Raw genomic sequence first — 11,289 nt, forward strand, 5'->3', positions numbered from 1 at the left:
GGTCAGAAATCAAGAGGACATGGTGGTTAGAAGTTAAGAGGTCGGGGCAATTAAAGATTAAAAGGATAGGGCCACACACACAGGTCAGGATTTACAGGGCTACACGTACAGGTCAAGATTTACAGGACTGCACGCACAGGTCAGGATTTATAGGGTTGCACGTACAGGCCAAGATTTACAGGGCTGCACACACAGGTCGAGATTTACAGGACTGCACGCACAGGTCGGGATTTACAGGACTGCACGCACAGGTCAGGATTTACAAGGCTGCACATACAGGGCAGGATTTACAGGGTTGCACACACAGGACGGGATTTACAGGATTGCACGTACAGGGCAGGATTTACAAGGCTGCACACATAGGTCGGGATTTACAGGATTGAATGCACAGGTTAGGATTTACAGGGCTACACGTACCGGTCAGGATTTACAAGGCTACACGTACCGGTCAGGATTTACATGGCCGCGCCCACGGGTCAGATTTTACAGGGCTGTACATACAGGTCATATTTTACAGGGCTGCACATACAGATCAGGATTTACAAGGCTGCACGTATCAGTCAGGATTTACAGGGCTGCATATACAGGTTAGGAGGTCAGGGTTTACAGGGTTGGACACCCAAGTCAGGGCGAGACTGACCAGGTCGGTCATGCACTTCATGAGAATCAAGTCAAGGAATCGTAACCACCTGTCAGGGAATAATCCCCATGCGTCAGAGAATATGCTAACGGTCTGGGGTTTCTTTGCACACTGATTCTTCTTCCGACCTATAGGAGGATACCACGTGTCATTCACCGCCGAACAAAGCCTGACACCCGACATTCCCTAACATTTGTCAGATTCCAGAAGTACACCATGTCATATAAAAAGGGAGAACCTCTCCCTTGTGCAGGTACGCTCACTTACCTTTTCGCACCCGTCCTTTACTTTTTCCTTCTGTTTACTGTTCTTCTGAGAAGAAAGTACTTGACTTGAGCATCGACGGGCCTGCTCCGGGGACTTTTTCCCTGGTTCTTGGTCTCTAACACTCCGTATGCTCGTTTGAGTGTGCGCAGAGGACTTTCCACGAGGTCTTCTTCGTCATCGCCACCGTCAGCAGCCGACGGGGACACTACCTTAAAGGTACCGCATCAGAAGAGGGTCTTGGTCACCCTCCGTCAACACAAAGAACAGCAGAGTCGGCCTTCGTCTGACTCAGATTCCGGACAGGATCAATTTGGCGGCGTCTGTGGGAACACATCTACCTGTTCTAGAACGTGAGGATGGAGGATTCCGGTAGAATCAACGTAACCATGACCGCATGAGAATACTAACTGTTCAAGGAAGCTAAGAGGCAGGCAGCTTCTGAAAAACAAACCAACGCTTCTCGACCGCACAAGCTACCTGAAACCTCTAAAGAGTCAGTCCACGTTTTGGATCGAGGGTCTCAAAGGAAGTAGCTTGAGGAGTTCCCCCCGGCCTTCTACTGAGAGCCCGACCTGGGATATTATCAACCAGGTCCCCACGACCATAGTCTCAAGAAGGAGCAACCTCCATTCTCCATGGCCAAAAGCTCTCTTCCTCGAAATTCAAGGAAAGGGAAGGCTATAGTTCTTCGGAAAGAACCCCGCACTAAGGCTGATGAAAAAGTGCCCTTCTCCTCAAGGGTACTAGAAGAGAAGCTACCCAAAGGGTACAGACCACCGGCTATCGGAGAGTATGATGGCAGCAAAGACCCTGAGGACCATCTTCGCAAATTTAGGAACGTTGCACTATTACATCAATACAACGATGCCGTCAAATGCCGAGTCTTTCTGAACACCCTATCTGGCTCGGTGCAAATATGGTTTGATGGATTGCCGCACGGATCCATCACATGTTTTCAGGATTTCAAGACTGCTTTCCTGCATCACTTCGCTAGCAGCAGGAAATATCAAAAAACAGACCACTGTCTTTTCGCCCTCAAACAGGGGCCAGCCGAACCATTAAAGAGTTATATTAAACGTTTCAATCAGGTAGCTCAGGATGTCCCATCAGCTACCTCCGAAATATTAATGAGTGTCTTCTCTCACGGGTTAGTAGAAGGAGAGTTCTTCAGGGATCTCATCCGAGATCCGGTAAAGAATTTTGATGGGATGTTGGAAAGGGCCGCTAGTTATATCAACGTAGAAGAGACCCAAGCAGCACGAAGGAAAGCTGACCGGGGGCCCTCTACCGTTAACAAGCTGGAGAAGTGTGTGCCTCAACAACCGGCCCAACCACTTCCTTACGCTCGGGAAGTCAGACCTTTTTTCCCGCTCGGTCAGGAGGCCAGGCCAGCTCCACGAGTCGCAGCAGTCCATGCTCCCCGGCCTGGCCCTTGGGGTCCGCGGTACTACACTTACCATCGGTCCCATACACACGCTATACTAACGATTGTTTTCAATTCACTCGTGATTCTAGGCGTGCTGCTGAGCTGGGCTTACCACCTCCTGAGCTAGCTCCCCAAGTGCAAAAAATGATAGAGGACCAGCACATGGCGGCAGGTTAGGCGGCCCGACATTGGTCAGACCCGACGGGGCCAAGTATTCAGCAACAAGGCCATAGTGGGCAGAAGGGGAAGCCCGCGAAGTAGAAAATCGGAGCAATGCAGCCATCCGGGAGATATGCATGATCTCTGGGAGGCCTACAGATGGAGATTCTGGCAGGGCACGCAAGTCCCATGAGCATCGCCTGGAGATCCATGCTATCAGATGCAGTCGAGAGCAGGCTGTTAGCCCGGTTATCAGCTTCGGGTCGTAAGATCTTGAAGGATTGGAGCTGCCTCATGATGATGCCCTTATCATCAAAGCTGTCATCGCCAACAGCCGCGTAGCCAGGGTTTTCATCGACACCGACAACTCGATCAATGTACTATTCAGGACTGCATTTGAGGAAATGCAAATCGACGTCAGTGAACTTCAACCAGTTGTTACATCTCTGTATGGATTCACTGGCAATGAGATAAAGCCCATGGGCCAGATTAAATTAGCTATATCCTTGGGCAGTGAGCCACTGGTGCATACTAGGAGAAGCACCTTCATCGTAGTAGATTCTCCTTCGTCTTACAATGTCATTCTGGGCAGACCAACACTACACGAGTTCCGAGCTGTCGTTTCTACATTTCATCAGAAAATCAAGTTCCCAGTGGGAGATCAAGTGGGAGAAGTTAAATGAGATCAAGTTGGAGAAGTTAAAGGAGAGCAGCTGGTCTCTCGAAGATGCTATGTGGATATGGTCAAAGTAGAAGCCCGTAAAGCACAAAGGATTCAGGATAGAGGCGTCCACACTATTCAAGAGGAGCCTATATCCCTAGCTGAAGAACCCATCCCCTGGGAGGAGGTTCAATTGCATCCCGAACGGCCAGAGAGCCTCACTCGTATAGCCAGTGATCTACCGACCGAGCTTAAGGAAGAACTGATCCATTGCTTGGTCCGCAACCGAGACGTGTTTGCTTGGTCTACGAAGGAATTACCATGGGTCAGACCCGAAATAGCAGAGCATAAACTGCACCTCCTACCTGATGCCCGGCCGGTCAAGCAAAAGAAAATGAATTTCTCTGCCGATCAAAATAAAATCATCCGAGCTGAAGTAGACCAGCTCAGTAAGGCAGGACACGTTAGAGAAGTACAGTTTTCGTCCTGGCTTTCCAATGTGGTCTTGGTAGCAAAGCCCAACAATAAATGGAGGGTGCGCATTGACTTCCGGGATCTTAATCGTGCCAGCCCCAAAGATTGTTATCCTCTTCCCAGGATTGACCAGATGGTAGACTCAACTACTGGCTGTGAGAGAATATGCATGCTGGATGCTTATCAAGGGTATCACCAAATCCCTTTGGCAAAGGAAGACCAGGAGAAGGTCAGTTTCATCACGGCTGATGGTACTTTCTGTTATACTGTCATGCCTTTTGGACTTAGAAATGCAAGAGCTACCTATCAGAGGATGATGGATAAGATCTTCAGGGAGCAGATTGGACGTAACGTGGAAGTCTATGTCGACGATATACTCATCAAGTCCCCTTTAGCCGTAAACCTGATTACTGATGTGGAGGAAACTTATGGAACCCTCCAGCAGTATGAATTAAAGTTGAATCCATTGAAGTGCTTGTTCGAGGTCAGAGGAGGGAAGTTCTTGGAATATCTGGTAACTGAACGAGGAATCGAAGTCAATCCAAAGAAGGTTAGGGTACTTCGAGATATACAAGTCCCGCAGAATCTAAAGGAGATGCAGAAGTTGGTGGGTAGAATAACAACTCTGTCTAGATTCATTTCCCGATTGGCGGATCGAGTAGCTCCCTTCTTCAAATTGCTCAGGAAAGCTGCCAAATTTTAATGGGATGAAGAGTGCACTCAAGCCATTGAAGAATTGAAGAAGTACCTAGAAACCTTACCTTCTCTATTTAAGCCTATTACAGGAGAACCGCTCTGGGTTTATCTGTCAGCAACCCCCAAGGCCATGGGGGTGGTGCTGGTGAAGGAGCAGGATAATGTACAACGACCTGTGTACTTTTTTATCCATTTATTGAAGGGGGCTGAGTCTCGATATACAACCCTGGAGAAGTTAGTTTACAGATTGGTGCTCATGGCTCGCCGCTTGAGACCATATTTCCTAGCGCACCCCATCACAGTTTTAACTAACAGTACCATGGGCAAAGCCCTAACTAATGTGGAAGTGGTAGGTCATCTCATCAAGTGGGCAACCGAGTTGGGAGAATATGATATACAATATCAGCCCTGTACGACAATCAAAGCTCAAGCACTGGCTGATTTCTTGATGGAGGTTCATCAGACAGACTCTGATGAAACTTGGAAAATTTATATAGATGGGTCAGCTACTCAGCAAGGAAGCGGTGTAGGAATCCTTCTAATATCCCCTCAAGGAGATATACTACAGTTAGCTGTCCGGTTGAATTTTAGAGCTACTAATAATGAAGCAGAGTATGAAGCCTTGTTGGCAGAATAACAGGCAGCTCGGCATGTGGGGGTTGCCCGGGTAATAATTTACTCAGACTCTCAATTAGTGACTCAGCAAGTAGCCGGCAATTTCGAGGTGAATAGCGACAAGTTACAAATATATCAAGAAACATATGAAAAGATGAAGGAGGGATTTAAGGAGATCACAGTCGCCAAGATCCCCAGGTCAGAAAATGAAAGAGCGGATGAATTAGCCAAGATGGCCAGTTCTTTGACTACTTGGGTATTAGACGGGTCAATAGTGCATACCTTCCTCATAGCTTAGATAGACCTACAAAATAACAGGGAAGAGCCGATTGATTGGAGGGCCCCAATAATTAGCTATCTTCAGCAAGGTACTCTACCACCTGACCTTGAGGAAGCACGACTGATAAAAAAAAAAGCTCATGCTTACACCATGATCAGGAATCAATTGTACAAGCGAGCATTTTCTAGGTCGTTGCTCAAATGTTTAGTAATGGAGGAAGCAGGGCATGCTTTACAGGAAATACATTTGGGATGTTGTGGTAATCATGCAGGAGGCAAGACGCTGGCTCGAAAAGTATTGCTGGCCGGTTATTTCTGGCCTACCTTAGAGAAGGATGCTCAGCGGCTAGTGAATATTTGCCTGTCTTGTCAGAAACATCATAATCTGACGCATCGTCCAACCGCGCTATTGAAAACATCCATAGTTTCATGTCCCTTTGATCAATGGGGCATGGATATTATAGGATCATTCCCCATGACGCTCGATCAGAAGTGTTTCCTGTTGGTGGCTGTGGATTATTTTTCCAAATGAGTTGAGGCCAAGGCCCTGGCCAGGATCACGGAAGGACCTGTCATTCAGTTTTTATGGAAAAGTATTCTCTGCAGATTTGGCATACCACATAAATTGATCTCAGACAATGACAGACAATTTTAAGGTCGAAAGATTCAAGCCTGGTGCCAAGGGTTCGGCATTATCCAAGCCTTCACGTCCGTGGCGTATCCAAAGAGTAATGGACAGACTGAAGTTGTCAATCGGAAGATTGTTCGAGGGATGAAAGTGAAGTTAGACTATGCCGGAGGAGATTGGGTAGAAGAGTTACCAAGTATCCTCTGGGCTTATCGTACAACTCCTCGGAAAAGCACGGGACTCACTCCGTTTCATCTGGTCTATGATAACGAGGCGGTGGTGCCCATAGAGGTGGGGGTGTCTTCAGTTAGAAGGATGTTGTACGATGAAGGGAATGTAGAGCAGCGACTATCAAAACTAGATTTTATCAGCGAAATTCGTGATCGAACAACAGCTAGACTATCGGCTTATCGACAAAGGATGAGACAAAATTACGACAGGCGGGTAATTCCTCTATTCTTTGGAGAAGGAGACCTGGTCTAGAAGCAAATTAAGCCCGTGGGTGAAGTAACCAAGTTAGGACCTCAATGGGATGGACCTTACAAGGTTATTAAGAAGTTAGCATCAGGTGTCTATTACTTGCAAGACGCTTGGGGTAGGAAGTTAGATCGGCCCTGAAGCGCTAATTACCTTCGGCCCTACCACATTTAGCCAGTTTTTCCCTCTCTACAGTGGGTAGGTGTAATAGCAGAGATGATGGGGTAAGATGAGCTAGGTCATAGATGAGCTAGGTCGTTAGCGCTCAACCAACCGATCAGTCGGGGGTGTTAGCCTGGTCGGGATTATTGTACTGTACCCCTTCTTTAAGTGGTTAATCTCACTCAAGGCATACACGTGTATTGGCCCATTTGGGCTTAGACACGATAGAACTTATCAGTCAAATAATAACATAGCGTATTAACACAACATAGCTATCATAAGTTTATACACCTTGGTGTAAGATTACTTGAGAGCGGCGAAAACATCATCCGGCATCTCCCTTAGAATCCGACGGTGGTCCAGAAAATCCTCAGGAGGAGCAGCGTTCAGATACCCCTGTTCATAAAGTTGCTTCAATGTCCCTACAGCTCCGTAGGCTACAGAAGTAACGAGACGATCTCCCACCTACTGGCAGAACTCTAGGGATTGCAGATATGCTTCCCTGCTCAGTCGACATCGCTCGTCCTCTCTTGCCTTATAGATGTCCAAAGTTGTGGACACTCCTGGGAGGGAGGAGCGGGATTGAGATAGTTTAGTTTGTGCTGCGCGCAACTCCGCTGCTTGAGATTCCAAGGTTTGACGCTGTTCTTGTAGAAGTGCCTCCTTAGATTGCAGCTCTTGGGTCAGCTGCTCCAAAGCCTATTGGTGAAGCATCTCGGCTTTGCTCTTCTCCTCACGAAGACCTTTGATTTCTTGGTCTGCTTCCCTCAGGGGATTGCTTATGCTGAGCATTCGCCCTCTTCAAGGTGTGTATTTCAGCCCTCAGTACATAGCCAGCTACCGCTGGGTCATTTAACTGAAGTTCCACCTCAGCCACTCTATCCTTCATAGCTTTCTTTTCTTGATACGGGAAGGAGAGTGTCTGGCTTGTTGTCATAGACTCGGCAAAGCTCTAGACAAGAATAGGTACTTATAAGGGAATAAAAGAAATGAGAATGAAAAATAAGGAGGAGAGATAAGGAAGGAAGCTTACGGCTATAGCTCCCTCAGCAATTAGGTCCAGCTGGACGGGCATCGGAAAGGCGTGTGCCTGCTCTAAGTTTTCTCACCACCGAGTAGCTAATAAGCCTCGGAGAGTGATACAACTAGTGGTCACATATACTTGATTCTGCAGGTTCCATTCTGAGGGCAGAGTTGCTCTGAAACGATAATAAGGAGGGCGCCACGTTCTAGACGGTCCATCTTCAGTTCCGGAGGGAGGAGGGTGAGTTGAAGGCCCTGCAGCAGTGCTCGGGAAGTCAGGGGGATGGTAAGTAGAGGGCGGAGAGGCAGCCCGAGGTGCATGGGAGGAATCAGGACCCAAGGGGGTCGTGCGAGATTCGTCAACGGCTTCTTCCGGGATAACTGGGGGCACCCCTCATGAAGTCTCCGCTGGGACCTCTGAAGGAGTCATAGAAGCACCTGGAAATCCCGGACATAAGGCAGCATCTGGATGGGGCAGGACAGATTGAGCAGTAGGGTGATGGTCAAAGGTTGGGGCAGGATCAACAATCCTGTGTCGAGATCTGTGTATTATAGGTTGGTTGTCAAAGTCTGAATCTTCAGGGGGAGATCAGGATCGACGAGCCAGGAGAGAGGAAGCACTTTGCAGTGCTGGAGCAGCAGCAAAATGCACACGAAGGGCTGTGCAAGAAGTCGCCCGGGAAGCTGGACTAGCAGGGGGTATATTAGACGACCTGGAGGTTGATCGAGGAGCGGATCGGGAAGTAGGTCCAGGGGCCGCTCGGGAAGCTGATGGAGGGATTGTGCTGGGGGCGGATGGGGAACTTGTAGCAGTAGTGGCTCCAAGCCGGGCAGGAGCAGAGTGTGGAAGTGGTCTTCTCTCTAGTATGATTCGACCTCTACGCATTATTTCTTGGTCACTTAGAGGGAGGGGCTGAACATCTGATGCACGATTCAATGTGTTGGCTACACATGGTAAACTTAGGATTGTGATTGCAGTATGAAAAATAGAGCGGCTTAAGTTAAAGTTGAGTAAGACTTACCCAGGGAGAGAGGCAGCTCAGAAGAGATACGGCTCAGCCTGAAAAAGCACAGCACATCCTCGGTCAGCAATCTCATCAAGTCTAGTCTCCAAGCTATTAGTTGAGCCGAAGCCTCTGTGAAGAGGGGATCAGTATTAAAGTCCCCTAAGTGAGGCGCTGCAAGAAGCGATCGTTGCCACCGAGTGGGTCATTCCATGTCAAAAGGAAATCGAAGGAAAAAATATTTGTCCTTCCAGTTCGCGTCAGAGGAAGGAATATGACAAAAGAAAGTGGTGTGGATGTGTGCTTGAAGGCGAAATACACCCTCAGTCTGCTGGCGAGGGGTAAAGAAGTAATGGAATAGGCGGGCAGACCAGGGTATGTCGCATACTTCACATAGAACAACGAATCCACATAAGATTTTTATGAAATTGGGGGTTAGTTGGCTGAGAGGAATCCTAAAGTATTGGCTCACAGAAGAGAATAGAGGGTGAATGGGAAAGCAGAGCCCAGCGACGAATTGTTCCTTGTAGAAGGTGACGTATCCCTCTGGAGGAGAGGAGGCCCGGTAAAGTGTATTAGGAATGATGATATGCATGTCTTCAGAGATCCCATAGTTGAAACGAAGATCGTCCAGATCCACACCAGTGAAAGAAGAAATTTCAGGGGGTAAATGATGGTAGGAAAAGCCATAGGAAGGATTTAAGTATGAAGCAGAGGGTGAGATGAAGCAAAAGGCGAGAAGCTAAGCGCAAGAGAGGGCGAAAGCAAGAGGAGAATGCAAGTAAAAAAGTTTAGAGGAAAGGAAAAGGGGGTACATTTATAGCCGTCATCCAGAGGGGCATTATGGTCAACCACCATCCAACGACCTATAATAAAGGCGGTTCAGGTATCAAAGCAAAAGGAGCCATAGGATCAACATAGAAAATGGAGCTAGGGGAATGTGTTAGAAAAAGTAACGGCGCAAAGTACGAGAGTAATCATGAGAGATGGGAGCCTCGGGAAGGAACGTGGCTACAGTTGAAGCTCTAGGGAGCCGGCATTTGCTCTCCCTCTCATGGCGTTCTCTCTCTCCTCTTAAAAGCCAAATTGAAGAACAAACTAGGGAAAGGCAGACGCAGGTAGAAATCCATGTTTGTGGTACCGGTCAGGACATCCACGAGCAGAACTGAAGAACATACCAGGGAAGAGCGTACAGGTGGAAACCCATGCCTGGAATCCTGGTCGGGACATCAACAAGGTCAGGGCAAAGCTCCGGACATACAGGTAGAAATCCATGTCTGTCGTACTAATCGGGACATTAAAGGGGGCACAGCAAAACCTAAAGCATGAAGTTATAAAGCCCGGTCTATAGCACTGGTCGGAATAGCAGCAAGGTCTCAGCAAATCCTTGGACAAGGAGCATGTAATAGTTGCTTGAAGTCATAAGTATGAAAAGAACGTTGGAGCAGGAAATGTTCAAGAAAAAGGCTCAATAGATTTGCTAAGTAAATCAGGGTAAAGGTAAGCATAAAACATGCATTAATAAAGATGTGTTCATAAGGAGGTTTCTATATCCAGATTCAATTTATGGTTAAGAGACAGAGGGAAGTTCAAAGTTCTCGTCTTCTTTGAAGGAGGGGAAGGTTGCATCAGGGAGCTCCTCCACAAGACAGGTCCTGTTCAAGAAGTTGTCGGGAGGAGCAAATCGCAGGAGACCTTGCTCGAATAGCTGACGTACAGCGCTGGCGCCACCATAACATATCATTGCGTCAACCAGGCAATCGACCTTCTTCCCAAAAGTGGGGGACTTGACGTAGGCCAACTTGTACGCCTTCAGGCAGTCAGTCTCCCCTGCTTTGAAAGAAGTCAGCTCCCCCTGGACTTTGTCTGTGTCCCCCCGCACCAATGCCAACTCTTGCTTGCCCTGGGAAACGACCTCTTTGGCCTGGAGGAGGTCTGCTTGTAGCATGTTAATACTAGCTTTGTCATCCTCCCATTGGCTCTTGAAAGCTTTCTCTCATTCAGCGCTCGCAGCCAAGTCGGCCTGGGCGATGTCCAGCTCCTCTTTGAGGGCCTCATAGGACTCTCGCAAAACTTGCATCTCCTCAGAAAGAGCGGTCATTTTCGCCTCTTTCTCATCCAGCTCAGCCACAATGGAGATACGACGCTGCCCTTCTGATTTTAGCTTGGATTTACAGGTTTTCAGAGCAGCCTCAAAATCCTTCATCTTTTCTGATTCTACCCGAGCTAAGCTTCGGGCAGACTGAGTGGATGCCTCAACGGCCTGCATACAAGATTGAAGGGGATCGACAGGAGAGTCCAAGGCTAACACATCCCGTAGGGTCACAGGAAGTTCTAACTCTTGAACGCGAGCCTTCAACGACTCATTCTCTCTTAGCAGTCTGGCCGTGAGGCAAGAGAGATTTATACCCATGAAGCAAGCCTGTATAAAGCAATGATAAATTAGAATCAGCTATAGAAGCCCTGGCGGGAGAAAGAGGGACTTACTGATAGCATGCGCTGGGAAAACAGGGCCTTCCCAAAATTGTTCATTAGCCGTCTGCCAGGAAGTGACCCGAGCTCCATGAAGCTGCACTTGCCCACAGATAGAGGGCGTGTCATCGGAAGGCTGGGAATTCAGCCCTGCAATGGAGGGCAGGTGGAAAGAGGAAGAGAAAGTGTACCTGCTCCTGGATCGCTCCTTGGTACGAGAGGGAGCTGGGGTAAAGACAGTTGAAGGAGCAGGAGCAAAGGGGGTTGAAGATGGTCCGGGCTAGTCCCCAACTGGGCGGCTGGCCT

General features: G+C 48.3%; 2 protein-coding genes across 2 annotated transcripts; both read left to right on the plus strand.

Annotated features, from left to right (window-relative positions):
- The first annotated feature begins 1,542 nt into the window (after positions 1-1,542).
- On the plus strand, positions 1,543-4,960 carry LOC122014118. The gene is made up of 6 exons (XM_042570301.1): positions 1,543-2,351; positions 2,423-2,505; positions 2,772-3,005; positions 3,666-3,816; positions 3,916-4,238; positions 4,341-4,960. Exons 1-6 carry the CDS (start codon positions 1,543-1,545, stop codon positions 4,958-4,960), a joined length of 2,220 nt encoding a protein of 739 aa, XP_042426235.1.
- A 1,029-nt stretch (positions 4,961-5,989) lies between these two features.
- Positions 5,990-8,200, plus strand: LOC122014119. Its single transcript, XM_042570303.1, has 2 exons — positions 5,990-6,289; positions 8,090-8,200. The coding sequence occupies exons 1-2, from the start codon at positions 5,990-5,992 to the stop codon at positions 8,198-8,200; spliced, it is 411 nt and encodes a 136-aa protein (XP_042426237.1).
- The last annotated feature ends 3,089 nt before the right edge of the window (positions 8,201-11,289 follow it).

Source organism: Zingiber officinale, chromosome 8B (genome assembly GCF_018446385.1).
Source record: "Zingiber officinale cultivar Zhangliang chromosome 8B, Zo_v1.1, whole genome shotgun sequence".
Lineage (NCBI taxonomy): Eukaryota > Viridiplantae > Streptophyta > Magnoliopsida > Zingiberales > Zingiberaceae > Zingiber > Zingiber officinale.